This window comes from Lutjanus erythropterus, chromosome 20, assembly GCF_056507025.1.
Source record: "Lutjanus erythropterus isolate fLutEry1 chromosome 20, fLutEry1.hap2, whole genome shotgun sequence".
NCBI lineage: Eukaryota > Metazoa > Chordata > Actinopteri > Lutjaniformes > Lutjanidae > Lutjanus > Lutjanus erythropterus.
Genome location: NC_139336.1, coordinates 28,876,318 through 28,904,287, shown reverse-complemented (window position 1 = coordinate 28,904,287; position 27,970 = coordinate 28,876,318). Strand labels below are relative to the sequence as shown.

The window sequence follows — 27,970 nt, the reverse complement described above, 5'->3', positions numbered from 1 at the left end:
ACGATAAACCATGTGCCTAAGGGGGTGAGTGAAGATGGTTTGTAGTTTTCATGGCAGCAAACAGTCTTCCTGTTCTGCTTTGGCCCTGGAGATTTTAGAATTCTTGGGGAAAAATGGTCACTCTGGAGAAAGAAAAGAGTTAATTTAAAATATATTTGACAGGACAGATAAATAAAATGCTGCAACAATGCAATTGCCTTTAACTTAAAATATTGCTCATACTCTCCTGTCACCAGTGCCCTACGTTAATCTTTTATTGTGAAAGTTAAAAGTCTCCTCAAACCTTACAAACTTAAATCATGAGCCAGACTCTGGAGCTTTTGGTGCTGTTGATGAATGATCCATTTTTTTAATAATAACAAAAAAAAAATGGTCACATTTTACCAGTTGCCTGTGTCTGCCCTTTCTATAACATTGGTTATTTTGCTTCTAGCTAGTCTGAAAATAACTCTTGCTTTTTTGAATGTTTTTGGTAACCTGGCAACAGTAGTCAAGTGGAGAAGTGTCTGCTGCTTTCCTTGCCAATGGATGCTCTTTTCCTCTGTCTCTCCTTTCTCATTCGCTCTTAATGTATGTCTGAAACATGAGGTGGAAAACTGATATTAAATCACATGTTTAATTGCAGTGGAACTTATGACCTTACTTACCACAAGTAGTTACTCCTACGTCTATTAAATGCTCTGAACTTTGGCTGATTATGTGGAAGGTCAGACCCCTCTTTATGTTTGTGCCAACTTATTTATTATTTATTAGATGCTCTGTGAACTGTCCGCAGATGGACCCATCAAAGAAGCTCCATGCTGTGGCCCATGCACCCTACTGCACCGCCAACTCCTGCTGAGGGAAGACTAGGTCTGTCAGTAAGCAGGAATCGCCCTCAGTGACCAGCCATCATTTATTCCAGCAGCAGCAGATATTCCAGATGTTCCCACCTTCTCTTTTCAACTCAGCCCCCTTGTGTTTCTCTCTGCAGTGGCAGGAAAACGATGGGTGGGCCCTTGGTGCCTCAGGATCTCTGCCTTATTGGACACCTGCTTAGAAAACACTACAATGCGTGAGTGCAGCTTTTTGCGCCTCTGTCCCCATGGACACAGTACTGTACGTAGTCCAAGTCAGCTGTAGATGCGCACGCTTCTTCAGGAGTATTAAGCAGACTTTTCTCACTTCCTCAGTTAGACAATCTCACAATAGCCTCAGAAAAAAATTAACTATTGTATATAAAATTTAATATAAAACTGATTACATTATGATTGCTAAAGGTCAAAGGTCGCTGTGAACTATCAAAATGTTTTTGGCCATAACTCAAGATTTCACACGCTGCAAAAAATAAGTTTATTTCGTGTCCTTTATAAAAATGAATGGTATCATTAAAGCAATACTGATAGCCTCAGTAAATGAGGTGCTCTGCCAACTGAGCTACAGCAGCGCCACAGAACTTGCAGTTAAAGGGTTAAAATTCTGAAAATGAATGAATGAATGAATGTTTGGCGGTTATGATCAGGACTGAAGTTGGTTAAAAGATTTAACCCAGAAAGTGGAAAATAATATTACTATATAATATTTTTATAGCAATCTTAGGAAGGGGACATTTTTGTCCTCAGGGATTGAAGTGTGAGTATGTTTTTTTGAGCTGACATTGCACACACATAAAACCTATATGGTGTGGAAAAATCTCTACATGGAGAAAACGATGACAAGGGCTGCAACTAATTATTTTCCTTCTAGATAGATATTTTTTGATTAATTGATCCGTTGTTTGGTCCATAAAATGTTGGAAAATTGTCAGAAATGTTGATCGCTGTTGCCCAAAGCCCCAGGTGACGTCCTCAAATGTTTTGTTTTGTCCACAACCCAAAGATACTCAGTTTACTGTCATATAAGACTAAACCAGACACCAGAAAATATCCACATTTGAGAAGCTGAAATTTTAGAATTTGTATTTTTTTATTAAAAAATGACTCAAAACAATTTCAGAATAGTTGCAGAATAATTTAGTAGTCAATTAATATTTGATTAATTGTTGCAGCTCCAATGGTGACCTTGTTGGCAAATATGTCCAGATGTCCAGTTCTGTCTTATGGGGAAATGGTTTTGGCTCAGCAGCTGAAGTACCGCTGTTGGCCACTGGGACAAATTGTAAGCAAAACTGAGTGGCTGCCCTGTAAACAGAGTACATCCAAAATCCAAGCAGCATTCAGCCCCAACAAAATGGAGCAAAACGTATATTTAAGTATAAATGGTGGTGGATTTAACACCCGTGTTGTATATGCAAACACACTGCAGTGCTAGTTTAATATGGCCGTGTTTAGAAATTGGTAGCTGATTGGGTCACACCTCTGACAGAACCACCAAACAATAGAGAACGTACCTTAAAGCCCGCTGCACGCCATTTAACATGTCGTTTAACCTGGAAAAAGTACCAAAACAGTGCACACCATCTTCACATTGAGCGTGCCTCTACTGTGGCTAGATGTGGTTTCTAAGCTACGATTGGATAATCGCTGTTTGGGGGAGGGGTTTAAGAGACAGTCAACTAAATTTGATCCCCTGCCCTTAGATGATGGTTGACTTTGACAGTTTTCTTTTTTTAAAAGCCTCATAAAATGCTTGGATTATTTAACTAATACCACCAAACTCATTTCCACTTTTATTTTTGTTTAATATTAACAAAAATCATGATGTCAAATTCAAAAGAAAAAGCCCAGTTTGTGTCCCTGTTTGCCTATTTGAACGTATAAATGTCAAGTTGATTTCACATTAAATTGGATAATAAATGGGGCAGAGTTATATTGCAGAAACAGTGAAAATTATTTTACAGTGTAATTAATAATTCTAATTGTACTTATGACTGTAGTGATATTTCAGAAATTCAAAGTGAAAATGAATACCATCAAATTAAAGTGCAATTTGATTTGACTGAATTATTTAATTTTAATTTTAACATCCCTGAGCTTCCATATAATTCTGACTCAGTTTGCTCTGATCAGAGCTTTTCATGCAATCATTGCATTATAGGAAGAATAGCTGCAGGACAATGATGATGATTTTTAGTCTTTTGTGTATCAAACCATTCAAACAGCAGCAAATACACATTTTACAAAGTAAAGTCTTTATGCATTTGGTCTTCTGACACAGAAAGACGAATATGAAATCCAAGTAGATACTTTTGCTCGATTATTGACTGATAAATTAACATTAAAACTCCCAACATAAATTTACAAATTATTTGCATACACCATGTCATTGAAATGGTAAATGCTAATTATGTATTTTCAAAAGACACATGTTGTCCAAATATATATATAATCATATCTGTCAACCCTAATTCATTTCTTGTTCAAGTGTATTTGTACTATCTGCTCTCATATATATATATAAACAGTAAATTACTAATTAAATGTGTAGGTGGTAACTGTTCACATGAATGTGGAAAAAAAAAGCTGATAATGGTGACAATCAAAACCACGGGGGTGTCATTTTTTAATTCCAATTTCCTATCTGGATTTTTTTCTTGTTTCTTATCCTGCTAACAGAAGATCATCTTAATAAATTATGCAAACATCTCATAACTGATGATGTCCGTGTGATTTTTAAAGGTTCAGTGGAGAGGAAACAAAATGTACACCTGCGTCTGGAATGGTCTCTTCCACTATTCTGCAAGCCTCCCCTGAATGAGTCATCCAGCCGGCTCCTCATTGGATAAGACCATGCCATCCCAAGGGATTGCCTTGCAGAGGCAGAAAGGCCTTGCTTCCATTCACAGAAACATTGGTATGCCAGCCTGCTATTTCATTCACATAAAAGACTAAATATTGCATGCTTTTTTGTCCTCCTTTGTCTTTTTTGCCTCCTCTTTTGATTTGCGAGGGCCTGCCTGTTCTTCCCTGCTTTTGTGTTTGCCTTTTTTTTCCTGAGGAGAGAAGGCAGACGTGCTGTCTTTTTTTTTTTTTTTTTTTTTTTTTTTTCTATATTTGCCAGGCAGGAAAGAGAGATGTTGGGAGGGACTGCAGTGCGAAATCTGCAGCAGAGTGAGAGCGGAAGCTGCTTATGAATGAGTGTCAGTCAGTCTTTCGGCTTTGCTAGATGCTCCTGAGGACATTTTACATGAATGGTGTCTGGCTGTGTTTGCTTTCCGCTGCCGGGGGAGACAAAGATGCTTCATTGCTGCTGGTTTTTAAGGAGACTCGTGGGCTTATTTTTTCTGTTGTCATCCTTTCGGTTGTTTCATTGACTCATCTGCCTGAGAAACATGCCATTCATGTTGTGTTGTTTTGAGCATCATTCATGTAGTTCAACCTGAACCGATTGCTGGGCATTTTAGACAAGCTGCCTCCTAGTTGTGAACTGAATGTTTTATTCCTTTGTTGCAGGATACTGATGCAGAATTAGTGCTGCACGTTAGACAAATGCTCTCAAAACAATTTTATGGAGAAAATAGCTTTGCTTATTTTTGCTCTCATGCGTGATTTTGAATATTTTGTGCAGAAACAAGAAGTCATAGATTTTGAAAGTACATAACTGACAACCAGCTGCAGCTATTATAAATTAACATGGGCAATATATTAATGATGTTGCGTATATCCAGCCATGCTAAGATTTTACTGTATTGTTGCTTTCAATGATTTATAAAGGTTTGCTCGACATTATTTAAGAAAAATGACATCTTTAGGAAGCATTTAAATAGAGATTTTATTATTGAATCAAAGACGTCTGTATTTTGGCAGGCACTTTAATTGTTTTTTGGTAACTTATTTAATTTGTTATCACCTCTATGATTAGTTTATTGCGCGCATCATCCTTTTATCGCAACTTTCATTGATTTGATAAGATAAAAATTGTATGTAACATGAATTCAGACAAATTATTACGAACAATTACGTTGCTAAGTTAAAGAATCGATCTTCCTCTCGTTCCTCATTTCCCTTTCTCAGAAAAACAAATAAGAAGGGAAGAATTACAGGGAATAAATATCAGACTGGGGAATTTAAAAATTGATTGGTTCTAGTGTGCTGTAAGTGGGAGGTTTTTTTTCTCCCTCCGACAGGAAGTGATTTGCAGTGTTCAGCAAGCCTTTTGTTGAGAAGGTTTTCTCAGATCAGTGAGTCATGCTTTAGCTCTGAGCCGGCAGGCAGGCAGGCAGGCAGGCAGCAGTCAGCAGAGAGTATTTGCTCTTCCCTCGCTGTATCCGTGATCATCGACAACATAGACCTTTCTCTGTTCTCTTACTTTTTGGATTTTTTTGAAGCTAGAAATCAGCAGCAGCAGCAGCAGCAACATCACCGCTGGAAACCAAACAAGCTGCACCACAACACTGAGACCTTTTTCCTCTCCATCCTCTTCTTCTTCCTTCTCTTCTGCCTCAGTGCTGTGTTTCCATGGATTGTGTCTGTGTGTTTCTCTCTGACGGATTGGATTGCAGCTCTGGATTTCATTGAGAGCAGATTGGACTTTGGCGACAGCAGCAGCAGCAGCAGCAGCAGCTCAACACAACCACCACCACTGTAACCTCAATAGAGAAAATTACAGTCAGGTGGCCTGTGATTGCTAAAAGGCGTTTGCTGCCTGTACCGCTGCTGCTATGTTACAGGAGAGGGTAATCAGCACGGCTCAGCCACGTCTGCCAGCAGCACACTTGTGAAAGAGGCAGGCTGTGCGTGTCGGTTGGAGGAGAGAGAGAAGGGTATGCTTCACCGTACCAAATACAACCGCTTCAGGAATGAGTCAGTAACATCCGTCGATGAGCTTCTCCACGGCCTGTCCATGAACCCCAAGGTCTCGGCCACCCCCCAGTCTGCAGCCGAGACGTCTTACACACCCCCGACTGAGGTCCAGTCCTCCTCCGCCACCACCGCTTCCAGCAACCCCACCAGCCACGGCTCTGACCACCTGGAAGATGGAGGCACCACCCTTTGCACCCTCATCAACAAGGTGTCCAGCCTGAAATTCAGCAACTCAGGCAGCTTGCTGGGCATCAAGGGTCTGCCCTCGGCCGTCAAGGACCTGGCTGTGTCGAAGCTGCAGGTGGGTGGGGGATCGGGCTCAGGCAGCTCCAGTGGCCCGAGCCCCGGTGCAGCGTCAGCGACAGCAGCGGCAGCAGCCTCTGGTGTGGGCGGCTCTCTGTGCAGCTCCCATTCAACCCCCTGCTCTCAGCTGGAGCCGGCCGTCAGCATGAGCAAGAAGAGCAGGCTGGACGAGCTCCAGCCCGGCAGAGAGGACTGGAATCCAGGTGGAGGTGGAGGTGGTGGACTGGTGAGCAAACCCTCCAGAGGATGGCTACACTCAAGCGAGAAGATCTCTGGGCCAGGAGTGACATACATTGTGAAGGTTGGTTGTCTCATTTCGCTGTTTTTTCCATTCTTTGCCCATTCTCTCTTTTCTTTCAATGACTCAAGCTTTAATACCTGCAAGAGGGGAGATAATGTAGTTTCACTGGCACATCACAACATGCCCTTGAGTGGGTGTATGTAGGTTGGAAGGAGCAGCGACCAGAAAATAGACATTGAATTATTCAGGAAATAGAGAAGGTCAACAAAGAGGAAAAACCTGCGATGGGAAAACAAAAACAGTGATTATCAGTGTCATTTTGAGCATGCTGTAAACATTTCAATCTGTATTTCTGTCTTGTGTATGTGGAGCCGCAGCGTTATGCTTTTGTAACCATGGTGATGTGTTATTTCTGTACATCTCTATGAGCTGTATGGCTGTTTTAGCTCGCAGATAGGGTGAAATGGTGGAACAGGGAAAAAAACAGACGTTTGTCTCATCACCTCTCATGTTTAATGTCGATCAGCCATCATACATCATTTAAAGGAGCTCAAGTTGGCGCACAACTACGAGAGCTGTGAATGTCATCATGCCGGCAATGAGTCACTAGCATGAGGAGTGATGATGCTGAGCCCTGGCTCTTCAAGGTGCAAAGTGAATGAAAAAAATGGAGCAAACCATTTTCACTGAAATCATAATGTAGCAAGAAAGTGAACATATAATCTTCCTTTAATTTATCAGCACATTAAATAAGATAAGAAGGAATAAGATAGAACTTTATTGATCACAAAGGAAATTTTTGAGCCACAGATCGCTCCATAATTACAGTAACATAAGAATAACAAGAGTTTTAAATATAAATTGAAATATAAAATATAAAGAGTATATACAACCGTCTGATAGACTAACAACTGAAGTAAGATAAGTTAAAGGAGAAATCTGTAATATGTCAACTGTAATTAATCATAATATGACTTGATATGTCATCAGAGTTTGAGGAAACACTTGCTTCTCTGACAACAATGCTACAGTCAGCATGTTCTCCTTTGAAAATTGTATTTCGGCCCATAACTTGTCTTATTGTTTGCCTGTTTCACATTAATTAGAGTTAAAATGAATGCAGATTGATCACTGAATGAGTTAGTGTCTGTTTATGAGTCATAACAAATCACTGATAATCTTTTAGAAGGCACAGATGTTTATAACAGTTAAATTGAGCAGAAATGTTAATGGAGTTTGGCAGGCAGTGAGACAGGCAGTCACTGGACTCCCAACTCCAGAGTGTGTATTTTCGTAGCTTTCGTAGTTTGTTTTCTGGATAACGGGCTTGACGGAAACAGCTGATCAACTTACAGCATAGCACTCATCATCGCTTGTTATTGTCAGATTAAAATGTTGTGCTTATCTTGCGCTCCTGCAGCTTTTCTGCAGCCCGCCTGAGCTTCCTCGAGTCTGCAGAAGAGGAGGTGGGGGGAAACAACTTTCCTCAACTATATATTGTATATTTAATAGAGATTCAACCTATCTGATATACCATCTCCAACTCGCTGTTTGGACACACAATTTTTGCATAATGCTCCTTTAAGTAAAAAGGTAAACTAAAATAATAATTACATTGAACATGATATTAAATATAGTATCGTACATGATAATAATAATAATAAAAAAAGTGATATTATACATGATAACTAATATAATATTTCAAAAAGCAAGATTAGTTTTTAGGGTTCTGAATAGGGCTGTATAATGTATCATGATATAAGGGAAATGATTCAAAATATTATGATACTGTAAACAAGGTAATATATTGCTATTTTATAGTCTAATTGTAGGAAAACTGTCACAGTATAAAGAACACACCACTGTATGTATAAAATTTGAGCTTAAAAAATTTATTTTTTTGCCATTAGGACAGTGAAGATGGATTAAAAACATTGCTCTCCAGCAGTCATGGGTTTAAACAAATCTTTGCATGTATCATGATACCACAGTACAGGGCTTTTGAGAATCGATACAGTATACAAAACATAATATCACGATACTCAAGTGTTGTTTCTTACACCCCTATTTCTGAATGAGCATGCGGAACAGCAGTGTTTAGTGAAATGTGTTATATTAAAACACCTCGACCACAATTTGCCCGAACAACCAAAGCCTACAGTATCTGTGACCAGTGTGACATTCCATTAACTGCATTAAGGACGGGAAACGCTTATTTGTCCAGTCAATGTCGCTGAAAGCATCCACACTGCGAGAAGGGAAATGGGTCCCAGTCCTGTGCCACCAACCCCCCACCCCCAACCCTCTGCTTTTCCTGTGGGTTGAGTCCTGTGTGTATTGAGTTCAACGTGGTGTTATGCTCACAGCACTTTTAATTAGCGTCATGCGGTCGCCCCTCGCACATCATGCACCATTACTCTAAAGGGACATTGATTGACAGTGACACTGTTTACATTCACACTTTTAGCCCATGGTAGCTCTGTGTTTGTGCAGCATTCAGTTTAGAATTTGTCCCACAACAAATTGCAACAGTTAGCTAAAAATCACAACAATATAGCTGAGGGGAACTGCAGATTTGGGCGATAATGCTCTGTGGGTTCATCACTACGAGTGACCTCTTTCACAGGAAAATAATCATGTGATCAGATATTAATTATTTACAGCGTTTCTGCAGGTTCCAGCAAGTCAAGTGCCAGACTTTATAAGACAATCATGACTGCAATTTAAGACGATTTCACATCCATACTGGCAAAAAAGTACAAAGGTTTAAGTAATCAGGGAACATAGTTTGACACAGCTCACCTATGTCTTCATTGCTATTATATTTAGTTTATTTGATTTATAAAAGGACGGCATGCAACAACATTGATCATTTACAGGAAATGAAAACATGGTTGCGTCAGATTTAGCAAGATGCTGATTTCCATCTGTAGTCCTATGACTGAGGCTTAGCTACGGTGTTTAGTCCAGAGTCCAGAGCACCTCTGTGTTTAAAGGAGACATATGAAAGACCCTAGCATTAAAAAAGGAGCACTGCAGTCCAAATAGTGAGTTGGAGCAACAGGCTGTGTATTAAATAGGTTGATATACAATCTATGGTTGAAGCAAGTTGCCCCCCCCCCCCCCACAGTACTTGCCAACCCCTGCACATTATTTTCTGCCAATTAATACACCCTTGGAAGAACATTTGTAAAATATTAATTTCTTGTATTATTTTAGTCAAATTAGAAATTTGACCACTAGGTAAGGCTAAATGCAATGGTCCTCTTGTGTTATCCAGCTAATAATTGTCAGTTATAAGTCATCTGCCTACATCTGTTTGCAGAAACGTGTAGGTTATTTATTATTTTATTTTCATTCTTTAAAAGTCACCTGAATGCATGAAACAAAGTCTGTGAAACTCAAATGTACGCCCCCGCCCCCCCCAGATTTAATGCTCAGACAGGCTGCAGAAGCGTTGAACATCAGAGGAACAACATTTACACTGCACTTTATTCAGCTGTTCATAACTCTTGATTGTATGACAATGTAAAGTTAAGCCTGTTTTCTTGAAAACAAAAGCCCACTGCTCCGAAAAATACACATGCTGGAGTTGGAGTTCAATGACTGTCTGCCTCTTCTAAGATTATTTAATGATTTCATATGACTCATAAATAAACACTAACTTATTCAACAGACATTCAGCAGTTTAACTCTAATAAACGTGAAATGGGCAAACAAAAACAGTCATTCTGTCCTGGAATGGAAATTTCATGCTGGCTGGAGCTGGCTGTTGTCGGAGTATTTCAGTTTAGCATGTCTCCCTAACCTCCTTGATGGCATGTCATGGTCATTTTATGTTTCAGTATAGTAAATTTATTACACATTTCTCCTTTAATGTTTGCATGTATTCAAACAGACCATTATTTGGTGATGGCAGACCTTCACTGGGGGCTTTTTTACAGCGGCTTTACGTTTTTCTGACTCACCCGTGACTCTAATATCTTAATACCCAAATTTGAGCGTTTTCTTGCACAAGGTGTAGCGACCTTCAAATTCTTCCAATTCATCCAAATAATACATGCACTGTTCTCAAGCCAGATCTCGCTGAACTTGTACGTACCCCTGTTAGATGAAACTAACATTAACAGAAACATTTATTACATGACCCCACTATCTGGTAAATTCTGACCAAGCTCCACAGTTCACATCAGTGGTTACTGGTTCCACGTTGGTTTTGTTTTGTAGTTGTGTTACGGCGTGATCAATACAATTTTTTTCAGAAATTTTTTCTGATGTCAGTGCAACTTTAGAAGAGTAACCTTAACTTCATAATGCAATCTGTCAAAGTCATATTTAAGACATTTTAAGACACTTCAAGGGCTAAAATTTAGATAATTGGAAAGCCTGTATTTAATTACTGTATAGTAATCATCACCGTCTTTTTTTCATTGGTTAGTTTATTGTGATTATTTGCTGCTCATGTCATAATCCATGCCTGCTCATTATCTTTATTTAGTGCAGATTTTTCTAGTTATTCAACATTTATTAGTTCATCAGCCTCTTTCATGTAGCCTGTTTGCTGAGTAAAAGTTTCACCCTCTTGACCTGATGTGTCCTGTGTAGACCGTGTATAACTGGACTGTATATGATATCAGCAGCAGCAGCTATGGAACAACAACAAGTTTTGTCTTAATTATATGACAGCCACTTTTAAGATCTTCAAATAAACTAAATGTTTAAATTTATGAATACATTTGAAGTACTTATAATATACAACAAATATTATATATTTATATATATATATATTTATTATATATTCACAAATATAAAAATATATAAGAGCTTTTCTTTTATATTTGAGGAGAAGCAAAGTATCCGCACATAATTAAAGACCACACACTTTAAAGACCATATAGAAGAAATTTACAAATCAATCACCCAAATGGTAGAACAAGTGAAACTATTAAAATTGATTCTAAATTAATTTTAAATAAAATTAAAATCATGTGGCTGCACCCCAGAGCACAAATAGAACTAGTTGTCAGGTGAAAAGGCAAGTCTATGAAAAAACGGGCCTGAAGAGCAGATTTAAAAGGAGAAATGGTTTTGTCAGTTTGAGTAACAGGAAGCCACGATGATAAATGACTTTATGTTTCAGAAGGTCTCTGACTGTTATAAAGCCAGCATCGTGTATTAGTGAGGAAGGAAGTATTCATATCCTTTTACTTGTTAAAAATTACTAATACCACACTGTAAAAATACTGGTACAACTATCTAAGTACAATTAAATGTATTTAAAGTATTAAAAATAAAAGTAGCCAATGTAGTAAACTGGTAGATAATTATTAGTCACACTCTTCATATGTTTCATGTAGGATTATGACAATATATTGAATATCACAATATCACAATATAAAAATGTGTCAATATGACACCAGACTGTGAAAAAATCTACCACAACATTATATGGTTGATTCTTTAATTTTATTAATTTTATTTTATTTTGTGGAAGGACTGCTGCCTTGTTTTTGTTTTGCAGTTATACATGTAAAATTCAAACCAAAGACACTTCATGCCATTTTTTTTTGCACATTCTGTGGTCATAGCTACTTTAATTTTATTAACAAAGGAAAGCAGAAGCACTTAAAGTTAAAAGGAAAAACTTAGTTATGTCATCATTTTTCTTTGTTTTTCAATATTACAATAAATATTGTATCATAGACTTTTTAATCATGGTTTTATCATACCTTGAGTTTTTGGTACTGTTACATCCCTAGTTTTATATGCAAAACTCTTAATTTGTAAAGTAACTTGTAACTGAAGCTGTCAGATGAATGAAATTAAGTAAAAAGTATAATATTTACCCCTGACATGTAGTGGTGTAGAAGTAGTCAGTGGCGTGAAAAGATCATTTTCATCTAAAGTACCTTAAATTTGTACTTAAGTACAGTACTTGTATGCATGTAGTTACATTCCTCCACTGTTGTTTGTGTAGTTTTGTTTTGTTGAAACATGTTTCCTGTGATCACTTAGAGGTTGTGTTGTTCACTGGGATTATTTATGGGCTCTTCACTGCTGGCCTCAGCCTCCCATTGATTTTCATAATTAATTTGAAGTCCAGTTTAACTGTTTGAACCCTGCGCTTGTTTGTTGTACGGCGTGAGAGAGAAATGTCTTTGTGTTGTGCTCAGAATAGGTCTCTTACCTATTTTAGAATCATTTGATGTATTTTTGGCCCTGCTGAATTGTGCACTTCAAACTCGGCGCTTCTAAAAATAGATAACATTAGAAATTTGCAAACGTCATGTTGACAAAACAGCATTTGTTTGCTGGTATTTGCAAAACGCTCACTGGAGAGAAGCGGCCTCATAATATGAAAGTTATGATTCTAATAACTTACTCCTCACCGAAATAGAAACGTTAGTGTGTCTGGATGTCTGATTTGTTTACAGCCAGATTATGAATGTGATTCTGATAGCGATAGGAACTCGTCGTCAGCACAAAATGTTCCCTGTCTGTGCAAAATTAATCAGAAGAGGTGTTGTAATGTGAGTAGGTGGCTGCTACTGAAGATGGTTTTATGGGATAGGAGGACTACAGTCACCTCATGTGGCATAGTAACACACTGATGCAGTTCCCGAATCACTTTGAACGAACATTCACTCAATGTTTAAATTCAGCTTTGCATCAACTTTGTGTTTGACTCCTGCTGGATGGTTCTATTTTTGACCACAATAGCAGCAACTTTATGAATACACATGGTCACCTCATACAGGTTTAGCTCTTATTTACATACACAAGCAGATGAAGGTGGGATGAAATGTATTACTGATGCCTCTATGTGGTCAATGTAAGTTAATGAGACCATCCTCTGTTTTTGTATTGTTGCTCTTAATGGCTGCCACTGTGTCAGATTCTCAATGAGTCGTTGTTAGCCAGTTGAAAAGAAGCAGGAGGAGATTTTTATTTGGATAATTGTATTTTTGGCATTATATTTTGGGATTATTACGGTTAATGTGTCACTGCACACTCTTGGGTGTGCATGTATGCCTGCGCACAAGATACATTGCAGACAAAAACACAGCTCCATGGCGCCAATAGCAGTCAAAAACTTCACAGGGTACCTTTCATTGGATTGTTTTGATTTTTTTTTTGTTCTAAAAAAAAGGCTCTGAGGCATATTTGCCACATTTTAAAATCTATAACTTAACTCACTTATTTATTGTTATAGAGTACATGTAAAATTAGACCAATAAGACAGATCTTGAACCCAAGTTTATAAGATTATTAATCCAACATGTCACAGTAATTTGACAAAATGCCTCCAGCTGCTTTTAAAAACCATGTCTGGATGTTCAACAATAAGTCCAGCTTTTCTTGGTTATCCTTTCTGAAAAAAATCCCCTGATTTCTAAATATGAAGTTAATGTTGCAGTGGTTTGGCTCTGTGGGTTTAGTGAGTTCAGGCTGGTAACACAATCAACCGAGGTGTGTTTTTCTGTACATGCTAATGTGTCATGACAATTGTATTGAATATTTATTGCACACATGTATTTTCTGTGTTTTTTTTTTCTCTCTTCTCAGTATCTGGGCTGTATAGAAGTCCTTCGATCGATGAGATCCTTAGATTTCACCACAAGATCACAAATTACAAGGTATGTCCACCACCACCTTTTACTTAAACCGAGTGCCAGAGTCCAATTCAGCAACATCCCTTAAGATATTACTTCAGGTAGTTGTTTCACTTTTCCATTTTGTGAATGAATTAAATAAAATAAACAAAACTTTTGTTAGCTTAGCTAGATTGTAATTTTTGTAACATACAACATGTGAGCAAGAATTAACGTTATTATTACTAACTCAAAATTACTGCAAATAATTTAGTGATGACAGTAATACTTATTTACTTATTTAACAAGCATTTTATCTCACAAAAAATAAACAACACAAACAGGGATTTAAGTTAGTTATTTTTTCACTAAAAACATCTGGCGGAACTATATTATCAGTTGAATTTGGTCAGTGAAAATCTTTGATGTAGATGCAGATGAGAATGGGTGAGCTGAGCGTGACGTGTCAGATTTATTTGATTTTGAATGATTTAGAGTAACATGAGACCATAATGATCAGCAGATTCTGAGGATGATATGAAGCACAGTGACTGTTTTTACTAGAGGCATGAACCATTACGCCCAGGTGACTGTCATTTTAAACCTCTTTTCAGCAGATAATGTCGTCATGAATCTGTAGGAGCTTACAAACACATTTTTTTTAAAATATTTTTATCACAGAGTCCTCTTGCAGTGGTGGCTGCACTCTCCATCATCCGTCATCTGGTTTAAAACAGGTCAAATTACATCAACAATCTCTATTTATGAGAGCCGAATCAATGCAATAGACAAATGAAACTATATCAATAATACAGGAATAGAATATTTTCACAGATTCATATGTTGTTCATATAATCTGATATCATAATGGTTAATTTTCAGAACAGATAGGACAGGATTCAAGACAACTACCTTGAATTCGGGACAGAATTAGTAATTAATACATTTAGTTTTGTCTATTTTTCAAGAAAATCACTGCTCTCTGTCAGATATAAACTTAAAATAACCAGAATATTAGCTCTCAGTATTAAGCTTTGATCTGCAATCCAGCTCTTATAAAAAACATAAAATAAAAACGTGGTATGATTTTGATATCATATGCATTTGGAGTACATCCAGGTTGCCTGTTACCACAATTTGTTTGCATGGACTCTTGTGTGCCTCCATGTGTATCTTTGAAATCACTGACCGATGTGCAGTGAGGCAAAGGCCAACACTGAATCGGTTTGTGTCATGTCCACTTTTATGCTTGACTTCCCGAAGTCGGTCCAGACCAGAACGTACACACAGCAGTAGGCTCTCTCTTCCTCTTTCACCGTGTGTGTGTGTGTTTCTCTCTAATAAAGACAGAGGTAGACAAACAGAGAGATAAAACTATATCTCATGCTGTTGCTATTATTAGATTTCTTCTTTTCTAAAAGAACCTACTGCTGTGCATGATTTATCCAGGTAGAAAGGATACAGAAATTAACGCTTCTGTTTCTGTCATGAAACCAATATTCGCTTTGTCTCAGAGGGGAGCTTGACTTTTCTGCATCAAAGCAGCTCTATCTTTAGCCGCTTATTTAATCCACACATTGTTGTCCTTTACGTGAAAACGACTGCACGCGCTGTGATGGCCGCTGCAGACGAAGCGGTTCGCTTCACATCCTATAGACAGTTCTAGATTTCCCTCTGTGATGTGTAGCGCTGTTTAGCAGATACAGCTGCATGGTTTCAAGAGGTGCGGTGCATTTGCAATATTCCCTATGGCACCATATAAAACACTCCACACTGCTTATTGAATCTTGGCTCAGGTCTCGTGTGGCCGAGGTGATTTCATTTTATGTTGAACAACCTGTAGAGTTCGGGCATACTATAAATACAACCTCTTTTCTTTGAGTTAAGTGTATTTGTTTACTTCCTTTTTTGTCTTTTCTCTAATTTATTTGGAGATAGGCCATATAATAAATGCATTCAGAAGTAAAGGCACTATTCACCACTTTTTATGTAGTTTTCTTTTCTGTGCTGATGGTAAATGTAGTCAGCTGAAGCAATAAATTACTCAGTGCTGCTTTACTGACCAAGAAAGCTGAGTTCCTCTGCTGAAAAATCTGTTGTTCTTCCTGTATCCAGTGATGTCACAGTGATGTAGCTGATGTACAGGAAGAACTACAGGTTGTTTCAACTAGCCGAGGGTTAGCCAAGGGGTTGCTAAGCTGAGTTTTCTTGTCACCCAATGCTATGTTTTGGGCCACAAAGAAATAGACGTCTGTGAGGGTGGTGATACACGACAACATATATGTGGGCGTCAGAAGCTCACATGCAATGCATCCTGGTACATGTACATGCTGGCAGGGCTCTGCAAGCAGGAGAACTCAGCTTACATGATCAATATAGCACACACTGAGGAATGTATTTGCTTCACTTGACTACATTTACCACCAACACTGACTGACATTCACATAAAAAGTGGTGAGTTTTAAAGCTAAAATAAGAACAAGGCAGTTACATGTCAAGTCTGAAAAATGTTTCCGTTATTGTATTTCCTAATTCTGTTATTTCCAATTTATTTATTTACTCAAATTTTATTGCCTAGTTTAGGATAGGACTATCCAAAGGCTTTCCAAAAATAAAGAAGAAGAGAAATTATTAGATTATCATGTAAAGATTAGAAACCACTAAAAGATAAAAGCATCCTTGCTCATGTGTCCTAAAATAAAGGGCACAATATAGAGTTATTTGACATTATTTCTGAATCATTTCAGTCTAGAAAATGTCAAAAATGTGAATCATCTCAATTTCCCAGACCACAAAGTGACGTCTTTTGTCCAAAACCCAAAAGAGTTCAAATACCATGCATACAAAATGGCAGAGGAAAAAAAAACCTTATGTTTAAGAAATTTTCTCTCTATCAACTGATCAATTATTAAAATAATAATTCTTAAAATAATAGTAAGTTAATATAAGAAGAAGGCAGTAACATGTCAATTCTGAAGGCTGACTTGAACAGAGATTTCTGCAGACGACATGTCATATTTTCCTACGTCTAAAATCATCACATGGACTGAAGCGACTCTGACACATTTAGTGAGTGACCACATCTGGTCTCAGTTTCTACCGATTACTGAATGAAAAATCCAAAGACCAAAAGATACTGCGACAGCTTCTATTTAGTGCTAATTAGCAAATGTTACCATGCTGAACATGGTATACCTGCTAAACAGTTGTGTCTTGAAGGGAACCCAAGATTTGTGAAACTCTTGCGAGATGTGTGCCAGTCCTGCCCTACTGCTGTGATTGGCTAGTTCTTGTTGCCTCTACATGCATCCTGATTGCCAGAAAGCCTTTATAATGCTGTGAAATGATCTGTTGTAACCATAAACCATGATCTTTTCCGAACCCTACCCAAGTAGTTTTTGTTCCTAATCGTACCCAAGGAGTTTTTGTTCCTAATCGTACCCAAGGAGTTTTTGAGCTTAAACATAACCAAAGTCCGCTCCTGTGCTGAATCAAGTGCACATGCAAAAGTTTCGCAAATCTCAGGTTTCCTTCTAGACATGAACCTGTTAAACATCAGTATGTTGGCATTGTTATCAACAGCATGTTAGCATGATGATGTTAGCATTAAGTTGAGAGCTCTGCTGTGACTACGTGCAGCCTTACATAGCTGCTAGCATGGCTGTACACTCTTGTTCCTTCCAAGATAACAAAATATGCTCTTTGCAATCTTGGCAAAGTGCGTAATCATGAATACTAAGTGTAAATACAGTCTAACTTAATGCCAAAATAACTGTGATTCTGTGGCTGTCTGTGGTCACCATCTTGGCTTCATACTCTTCTCGCCCTCCCTCTAGGGAAGCCATCAGCCTGGTGTGTGAGGCTGTTCCAGGGACCAAAGGAGCTCTGCGGAAGAGAAAGGTACGTGGACGGACAGACAGGGAAGGAGGGAGGGAGAAGTGATGTCCACACTGAGAGAGAGCTGAGAAAATGCATGTTAGTGAAAGGTGCAGTAGAGAGAAAAAAAGAGGAAACAGCAGCATTAGATATTCATTTACCCTTCCATGTTCTATATATAGCATCGCCTCTGTATGTTCTTCCTCTCTCATCCTTCCTTCATATAAAAAGAGAGGGAAAACAGAGATAGAGAGGAAGAAATGATGAGAGAGAGAGAGATTGTACTTAGAGATGCTGAGGAGAGAGAAGAGAGATGAAGAGGTATGGGACTGTATGTGCGTGGGCGTAGCTCCAGCCCACGATGCATTGCACACCGCGCACAGTGCTTAGTGACTCATGTAGTGCACAATATCTGTGATCAGGAGGCTGAGCTAGTGTATGTGTGTGTGTGTGTGTGCGCTCACGTCTGTCTTCTGTGTGTGCGTGCGTGTGCGTGGTGTGTGTTGTCCACAGTGTGTGAGGAGACTGTGTCTGAATGTGGGGTGTGAAATGAAGCATTACTCTGCTCTCTAGAGCTTGTTCAAATGTCAGCGAAGAGTATATAACACGAAATCAGTGCCGACTAGTTTCTCTCTCAGAATAGATGTAAGATATAAGATAATGTTATTTTGGCTATGTGACAAATATGGTGACATCAGCTTCACACTGACAATTCTGAATGGTTTTGGATAATTTTATCTGGCTCCTTTGCCTTCAAAATCCCCACTCAAAACAGTATAAATTACTTAATAAAAATTTAAATGCAACACTTTTGTTTTTAGTCCCATTTTTCATGAGTTGAAGTAAAAAAAAATCTAAGGTTTCTTCTGTCTCTCTCAAATGAAGATAATTTATCCACCTGACAGTTGTGGCATATAGCTATGCTGATTTGACAGCAGGATTACTGCACAGGTGTGGCTTTGACTGTTCACAATAAATCTAAAATGTGCAGGTTTGTCTTGAAAAGGGTGGATTTTGTTACCTCTCAGCAGAGCCAGGCTAGCCTTTTCCTCCATTTTCCAGGCTTTATGCTAAGCTAAACCAAGCTAAGCAGCTCTGTCTGCTGATTGGCTGTAGACATGAAAGTTGTATCAATCCTCTCATTTAACTCCCAGCAAGAAAGCAACTTATACTGAAATATTGAATCATTCCTATAGTGTGTTGGTAAAAGCTCTATTTTTTCTTTATGTCTGTCTGTGTCTTCTTCTGATTGGCTCAGCCACCGTCCAAAGCTCTGTCCAGCATCCTGGGGAAGAGCAACCTGCAGTTTGCTGGCATGTCCATCAACTTAAATATCTCCACCAGTAGCCTCAACTTGATGACCCCTGATGGCAAACAGGTCAGTGTGCAACCTTTTTAAAGTCCCTGTAAAGGAAAAACACATGAAACATATTAGAACATAGTTGCTGAAAACATGAAAAGACTGAGAACTATGTTAGACCGGTTGACTGTTTTTCACAGTGTCGGTGTTCACATTTTTTGTGCAGACCTGAAACATGGCTCTGTGACGTGCCGGAGGCATGGTCCCCCCTAACACTATATAAGCCCCACTAACAGTCACATGAATGACACCACCTCACCCTCCCTAACAGTCAGTTATGAACGTACCTTCAGCGACTCTCTCAGTCCAGATGTGCTGCTATGAAAAGTTAAAGAAAATATTGTATCAGAGGGTCTGTACAAACCTCCCAGCAGCCACGTATCCTGTGTGTGTTGGTTATTGCTTTGTATAAGCAATGTTTGGTCAGAAAAAAAGCTAACTAAAAACATCTCTGAAGAAGGTCAGGGGATATGCTTGAAAGCTCAATGAATAGCTAAGTAAGTGGGCCTTCTGTTTTCAAATATTTATAACACAAAGTATGTGTGTCCAAGATCAAGAATACATCTCCACCTCCAACTAAAAAAGACTGAAAAGTGATTAGAGGGCATTTATTTTAAAATTTAGGCTGCTGCAATGCAGAATACCTTATTTTTAGATGTCGCTAACGTGATTTTTTTATGGATGTTTGTTTAAGGAGGTTTTATGTAATAAAAGCACGGTTAAAGAGACGGACAAGCAAGGGCACATGACCTCTCCAGATGTTGCTAGAATTACCAGAGGAGGTTGGCAACTTGACTTTCCCTCTGCACATCACTATATTTAGCCACTTATATGGGTAATAAAACAGTTTTTTTTGTGGCAGCGGTGGTCAGTGGTTGCTCTGTGTGTTGCTGTCTACTCCAGCGTCCTTCACGATACTGCCAGCAGATGGTGCCACAGTAAAAAAAATCCCACACAACTCAAACAAGACGGGATAACATTTATCCTCTGGGGAAGCTGTTGACAGCTCACCAAATCTGTGAGCTGACCCTTCTCTGTCTGGTCTTAATCTCTGAGCTGTAGCTCGAGAAAAGTTCAACTACTAACCACTCAGCAGGCTGGATTTATATAGCAAATTATAATGTAAACAGGTTCCTGCTGTAGCTGCCTTTTACATGTGTTTTCAACCAGGCAGTGATGTTTACTATACTTCTCCTGGTAGATGACAGTCTGTAGATAACATCTAAACAGAAAGTTGATCATATGTATCAGAAAAAATGTGATGTCAGAAAATAAAATAGAAGAACTATTGACAGCTCTGCAGACAATATTGATCCCGTGTGTAAGATTAAGGAGGGTTCGGCCGAATTTGAATATAATATTCATGAGTATGTTTTCACTTGTGTATAAACACCTGAAAATAAGAACCTTTGTGTTTTTGTTACCTTAGAATGGGCTGTTTTTATCTAAAGAGGGCACAAGTCCTCCGCCGAGTCTGTCCAGAAAGGACAAACCAAACACTGGCTCTAGATAGGGCATTTCACATTCATTCTCCTTCACGCTTGGAAGGGGAGGGTGAGGCAAGTGGTATTCAGTTAGTTGAAAATCTACAACCTCCCTATTAGATGCCACTAAATCCAACGCACTGGTCCTTTAAAAGAAACAAATGTTATTTTTAGCCAAATTCACATCCAAGTCAGTACAGCACCTTATTCCTTTGGAAATCCAAATTAAACAATTACAGTTTAAAAAGATTAAGTTACCTTTTTCTTGCCACTGATAGAATAGATTGTTCCTATAATATAATGCAGTATTCAAAATGGCTCTCAAACAGGGTTATTGATAAGTAGGTTTACAGATAGGAGGAATTAGGTGTTTTTGTGCATAACAATAAACATTTTAAGGAGAAACATGTAAAGAAAGATAAAAAGCAAGTACTACAAGTCAAGAAGCATAAACAGAAAACAGAAGATTGACAATAAAATATAGAACAATATTTTAAAAATATGTACATTATGTTATTTAAATTAAAACTTTAATTTCATACATACTACAAAATTAAAGTATGAAGTATATGTGTGTAGAATGAATGTATATACATTTGTATCTCTGCATGAATAGAGAGGCGTTTACTAACTCACATGTATTTTTTTCATTTTTCTTTTGACAGATCATAGCCAACCATCACATGCAGTCCATCTCCTTTGCATCAGGTGGAGACCCTGTGAGTAACTCATAAAACCTGAACTATTTCATAACAAAAATCTATCTGGATTTTTTAGAACACACGTCCATTCAGTGCATTTATGTATTGCATATTATGTATCAGTAACCAAATATGCATATATTACATTATCAGTGATTCCATATTTGGAAAGTACAAATTTCCACCTTTGCATCACTGGTATTAAAAACCAGTATTCAATAAAGGTTGTGGTTTGAAGGTATTGTCATATTTTATACTTGGAGATTGTTAAAACACTTGTAATGTGTGTTGTTGTTTTTTTAGGACACAACAGATTATGTTGCCTATGTAGCAAAGGACCCAGTTAACAGAAGAGGTAGGTGTTCATTCCTTTATTTAAAGAGTATCTCATATCTCAGATGTAACATGTTCATTAACATTTGTTGCTCTGGACCTCGTCAGCGTGTCACATCCTGGAGTGCTCCGATGGGCTGGCCCAGGACGTCATCAGCACCATCGGCCAGGCCTTCGACCTTCGCTTCCAGCAGTACCTGCAGTGTCCCTCAAGCAAACTGTCCTCCACGCATGACAGGTGACCTGTTCATGATGCACACTGTCAAACACATGTTCACTAACATAAACACACAGAGACGATGTTGAGTTTCATGATTAAACCGTGTTTCTCCTCAGGGTATTAAACATGGAGGAGTTACCGTGGACAGAGGAAGAGGAGGAGTCAGTAGAACATCCCTACTATAACAACATCCCTGGCAAGATGCCGCCCCCTGGAGGCTTCATCGACGCCCGGCTGACCAATCAGAATACAGCACCAGATGGATGCCAGGTACCACTCTTGTTTTGTTTGGATTGATCTCAGGAACTTGACCAGAATAACTTTGTCTCATGTTGACGTAATCAAGGATGGGAACCTATATGATTTTATTGATACCAGTGCTATTATAGATTCTGCTTATTGGTCCAGTTTTTTATCAGTACCCTTGATGATTCCTGAAAAAAAAAGTCCTGCCCAGGTTTTGAACATCAGTGCAACTATTTTATTATCTCAGAGTCTGAACACAGTGTAGAGAACATGGGCCAGTCGAGCTAGCTGTGGCAACAGTCAACTTGTGATGGACATGCTGTGTGTCAAATACATGCCATTCCTGGAATTTAAGACCATGTTAAGAGGAAAGATTATTCAGCATATTGACAGTGTTTCTGCTTTTACTTTAAACGATCATTGTACAAACATTACAACAAGCGCTGTTGTCAGCTTTTTTTGTGAAATGATGCCCCGCCTTGGTCCATTTCTTCCTCTCCGATATGACTCCTTCTAGCAGACGCAGGGTTGCATCAGACGACTTTGAAATGCAGTCAGTTACTGAATAAAAATCAAATGACAATTTTTGTAATTAGTAAAAGTAATCCATTGGATTACAAGAAAAATTATCTTTTGGATTACTTCAAAATCATCAACATTGAAAATATTGCACATTATATGAAAATGGACGCAGCCAGGTCCTCAAGTGCAAATATAATGCGGTCCTTCCTAAGGTTCTTTTTTCTCCTGCCGGGTCTGCCACAAAGTGGAGCACTTGCCTAAAAGAAACCTTGTGTGTCTGACACGCTTTTTAGTTAATAGATCATCCGCTATTATTATGAGATTAAACCTAAATAATTTTAAATGGCCATATTTTAAAGACATAATCAAAATGTAGATATTTAGACCTTTCTTTCCTTTTTTTCACTTAGCTGAGTCATCTGATTATGTAATTCTGATTACATGAAATCCATTACTATCCAACCCCAGGTAGACGCATGTGTTTGATGTCATTGTTTTTCAGTGCACTGTCAGAAAAACATGCATGCATTGATAAAAAGGAATTGATTTGCTCTGAGTCATACGATTTCAATGGACCAGTTCTCAGCATCATTAATATTGAGTCAACTCTTTATAGGTAGAGTTGTACTGTTTGTCTTAACTGATAACTGTGTGTCTGTGTGTCATCAGATAGGCCCAGGTTCAGTAGATCAGACATATTACCAGGGGCGGCACTGTGGGGAAAACTGGGGAGATGAAAGAAAACCCATATTCATTCAACAGGGTAAGAAAACCCGCACTTCCCATCAACTACATACACAAGTTTAATTTCCAACATTATTCAACTCTGCTTGTTTGTCCAAATGTGTCCACTGTAGGATCATTTGATATAAGCGGTCTGCCTGAGAGTAAAGGTGCGACACCAAAAACGGGGGAGATGCCGGCGTACGTGAACACTCAGCAGATCGATGCCCAGGTGCTTGCAGCGCTCCAAGCTGAGGCAGAAAATGTGACAAAGGGCATGGCGGCGGCAGCCAAAGAGAGCCCACAGAAGGACCTGTTTGACATGAGTAAGTGTTGGCTTCATTTCCTGTTGGTCATGTGATCTTAATAGTGGATTCGGAAGCCCTTGTTAAGACTCACCTGTTGGATCATCACAGAGTATCTGAGCTGGGCCTTTGCCCTGCATTCATAACAACATTGTAAGATGATTTCCTAATCCGAGTTCTTAATTATAGAGGTTTCCGAGCTTTTGTTCCTCAGTGACTTCAGTGTGGCGTTATAATAACACCATGTCAGTGTGAAGACAATAGGATCACTGTGTTAATGTCAGCGTAAAGCTTTATTCTTTCCTCCTTTCAACTTGAACCTTAGTCTTACTATTATTACACATGAAGATCAGTTACATAAAGATCTGTGTAACTGTGTATGAAGAATCCATGATGCTAATTACACTTGAGCAGTGAAGTATAATATGAACTGTTATGTACCTTATATGAAGGTTCAGCTGTCATTGACCACCTACTGTAGTTCTATAACTGTTAATAGTCACATTTTACTTTTACTGGACTTGATCATTTTTTTATTGGACTCAGGTTATTATGGAAACCCTGAGAGGCAAATGAGGAAAAAAAAAAGTTCTGGTGATCCATTTTTAAACTTTTTTTTTTACTCCTGTGTTTATGACATAAGAACAGGTGAAAAATGTTTTGCCAAGATAATTTTTCCAAATCACTTTTTTTCATCTGTGAAAAGCAAGATAGCAAGTTATATAACATTGTTATCATGTCTTCCTTTTGGCTGCTGATTAAAATACATTTCTAGCCAAAAGAAATATATTAAAGTTACTTAACTTCAGGAGCTTAGACTGATTAACCAGGCAAAACCTTTTTTTTCATCTGACTTTCATAATAGTTTATTATGAAAATTGTCCTGTACTAGTTGGTCATAAAAGTGATGATTTGCAATTTGCAAGACATTATACAGTGAGGAATTATTTTAAACTGCCTTTCTGTTTGTACAAAAAAAGAAAGTTTTATTCTCCTGGAAGTGACAGTTGTGGTGTTTTCATATAAACAAAGATTTTTTTTTTTGTCAGTGTTGCTCACCACACTTCCCTCCACACAAAGCTTTTGCAAGGCTGATTACACTACATTAACATGTTTCAAAACCTGCATGATCCATATCCGGGTTACATCTGAAGTCTCTTAAATTGCATGCATGTTCATCATAAGACATCCTTTCCTCTGAAGTGACATGTGAAGCAACATCCATATCTGATGATCCACATCTTCTTGCATGAAATACTGTTGCTCTTTTGAGTTCTGTACCTGGGCACAATTTAATTGCGACTGATTGCAAAGAAGAAAATAATGGACACTACTTGTAGTGTTTCTCCATCATGTCATTCAAATGTGCCAGATGTAGGGGTGTTGTATTTACAGGTCATGATGAAGGCTTCTCTTGTGTGTCCTCACTCATGGCTCCACGGAGAAATAAGAGCTTTGGGACGCCATGCAACGTGGCAGACCAGAACAACTTCCTGTACAAGGAAGGAGCAAGGATTGAGGAAATATCAAATAAGAGACTTGGGATGTATCCCATGGTTACTTGGCAGAAGTCTACTTCTTCTGTACTTATTCTGGTGCACTGCTGCGCAGTACCACCATGTGTAATGTGAAACGTTACTCCATGTCAGTACTAGAAGTCAAAAATTCCAAAAAATCGTATATTAAGTGGCATATGGTAGTTACAACAGGCCCCAGTTCAGGCTACTATGGGGGCGGGTTAACCTTTATTTAACCAGGAGTAAGAGACGTGTTAAGATAGAAAAAAATATATCTCTTTTTCAAAAGTGTCCTAGCTGGTGGCCTAAAGCCCCATGTACTGAAGCTCTGAATCCTGTTGGCTGTGTCCCAATATAAAATGAAAATAAAAAACAAAATATAGTGCCAAATGGTACCGTGCCCAACTCTTGGAGGGCCTGCTGCCACAGTGGGGGCTCTTCCCTCACTGTAGGGGCCCCAGTGCGACTGCACTGCCTGCACGGTCTGTGTACGCCCCTGGGTACCAGTAAAGTGCCCATTTCATGGGGAATGAGAATAAAATGACTTGCATTGAAGGTCTTTAGCCAGATTCAAGTCAAGGATGTTGCATCTATGTAGTATGTCTCCTAGGTTACTGGAGTGGGATGGGACAGAAGATGAATTTTAACATTTTTATCATTATGAAAAAATAAGTTCTCAAGCTAAAGCAGTGATGACTTTGTGTTTCAGAGAGACATGTTAGGGTTACTAACAATTATAGCAGCTACTTTTCAGTTTCAAATCTTGACAGTGTCCTTCCTCTCTTAATTCATCATTCTGGCACTGCTCACACCCATACCAGAGCCCTTCGAGGACGCCATTCAGTCGCAGTCCCATCCGCCGTCCCAGGGTCAAGCCCAGTCCCAGGCTTCTGGTCTTCACAAGGCAGCGTCCGTGGACAACTCGAGCCCTCTTCTCGTGCGCTCGCTGGCGTACCGGGCTCAGGAGGAGCTGGAGGGCCAGACGTGGTACCACGGCAAAATGAGCCGCCGTGACGCTGAAAAACTGCTGAAAGATGACGGGGACTTCCTGGTTCGTAAGAGCACGACCAACCCAGGGTCCTACGTACTGACGGGCATGCACAATGGACTTGCCAAACACCTACTGCTGGTGGACCCTGAGGGCACGGTAAGATTGGGGATGTGTAGAGTGTGTTTCAGGGATATGTTGTAGACAGAAAGTACTGATTTGTGCAAGAAAAAAAAAGACTCAGCTTTCCTAAAATTAAACAGACGTTTAACATTTGTTTCTCTTTTCAAAGGTACGGACAAAAGATCATGTGTTTGACAGCATTAGCCATCTAATTGGCCATCACCGTGACAACAATCTGCCGATTGTGTCTGCTGGGAGTGAACTGTGTCTCCTACAGCCCGTTGGAAGGAAACAGTGATGCTTGCAATGCCTGATGGGTAATAGGAAGCTCTGGACAGTCTCTCCTACCATCCTGAAACTTGAAGATGAAACACGAAGAGAAGATGCTTAAAACGCTCTATGCGCTGACAGTGTTTTTGGGAAATTGGCCCGTGGTTACTTTACTGGAGGCACTGGAAGACGCAAGATTTGTTTAAGATAAAAAAAAATATTTATAGAACTGTTATTATTTTGTTGTGATGACTGAAATGCTATATTTTTGAGAAGACATAGGTGCATTTGGACATAATATCTTGATTTGGTGTTTTAAAAGATTAAAAAAAAGAGACAATTGTTCTTGTAGTTTAGATGAAGTGCAAATCAAACCTCAAAGAGGTGTTAACAAGAGTATTTTAGAATAAAAACCTGAAAATTTTAGTTTTGTCTGTCAAGCACAACCACATTTCTACAGGAACCGTTGGCTAAAGAGGTCGAGGAAACAACAAAAACAGTTTGGACAACAGATGCTGTTTATAACGAATTACTTTAGGAAAAAAAATGTCCTTTAATCTCACCAATAGTGTGACAGCTCACTCAAATAGTCACTATATGAAATCTGCTTTTATCGGGGATTAGAACTGAATGTGTTTTGCTTTGCAGTAGTCACAAAGTGTCGGGGTGCAAACAGACATCCTCCATAGTGCTGTCAATGGCTTTAAAGATAAACTTTTTTTATGAAGTATTTTCTTGTGTCACTGCAGTCGCATGACTTAAAATCAACTGTTCTTGTGGACATTGTTCGTAGACCTTGATACCCCTTTATTTGAAAGAGGTGCTTGTGTATGCTGACACTGTAAAATATTTATGCTTTTCAACCAGTGATTATTTCTGAATTGGTTTTCTCTGGATTCTTCTTTTAGGTGTGTAGTCGATGATTAGTTTCGGGGCTTGAGTCATGCAATGGATATTCTCTCACATTCTTGATTGAACATTTTCGGCTTTTCTTTCTTTTTGGTGAGACTTTTAAAAGTTATTGTTATCATTTGATTGATCACAAATGAATAGCACAATCAGAATGTTAGATCAGTTAGATCATCTGTGTCAGTTGTATCAAGACGAATTACCGATGTGTTGTAATTTACACATTTTACTTAATAAGAGACTGAATTAGACAAACGTTCAGTTGCCACAGTGTGCACTCAATGCAGAATGTTTAATATTAGATCACCTTCACTTACTGATGTGTGTGTGGATATCTTATGGCAGGTTATACTACTTTATTGCCACTAGATGTCATCACTGAAATGCTTGTTTACCCCCTGTCAGTCACACTCACTTCAACTCTCTTGTGTTTTCACTTACTAGTAGCAAAGGATGCTGGCTGTGTTTTGTTTTAAAGGGATAGTTTGGAATTTTTGAAGTGGACTTGTAGGAGGTTATCATCAACAGTCAGTGTGT

The 27,970-nt window shown here is 38.6% G+C and overlaps 1 protein-coding gene across 1 annotated transcript; it reads left to right on the top strand.

Annotated features, from left to right (window-relative positions):
• Window positions 1–859: 859 nt before the first annotated feature.
• Window positions 860–27,689, top strand: shc3 (SHC (Src homology 2 domain containing) transforming protein 3). The gene is made up of 13 exons (XM_084746284.1): window positions 860–1,054; window positions 3,597–6,324; window positions 13,831–13,901; window positions 17,693–17,756; window positions 18,991–19,110; window positions 21,242–21,295; window positions 21,581–21,632; window positions 21,719–21,848; window positions 21,947–22,100; window positions 23,268–23,361; window positions 23,456–23,647; window positions 25,965–26,290; window positions 26,424–27,689. The coding sequence occupies exons 2-13, from the start codon at window positions 5,683–5,685 to the stop codon at window positions 26,550–26,552; spliced, it is 2,028 nt and encodes a 675-aa protein (XP_084602410.1). The 5' UTR covers window positions 860–1,054; window positions 3,597–5,682; the 3' UTR covers window positions 26,553–27,689.
• Window positions 27,690–27,970: the final 281 nt, after the last annotated feature.

What these genes read in the sequence shown, in the direction of transcription:
- shc3 (XM_084746284.1), top strand. Translation starts at nt 5,683, where the DNA reads ATGCTTCACCGTACCAAATACAACCGCTTCAGGAATGAGTCAGTAACA. An exon ending in GGACCCAGTTAACAGAAGAG is followed by an intron (nt 21,633 to 21,718) that starts GTAGGTGTTCAT and finishes GGACCTCGTCAG; the next exon opens with CGTGTCACATCCTGGAGTGC. An exon ending in TGGTGGACCCTGAGGGCACG is followed by an intron (nt 26,291 to 26,423) that starts GTAAGATTGGGG and finishes CTCTTTTCAAAG; the next exon opens with GTACGGACAAAAGATCATGT.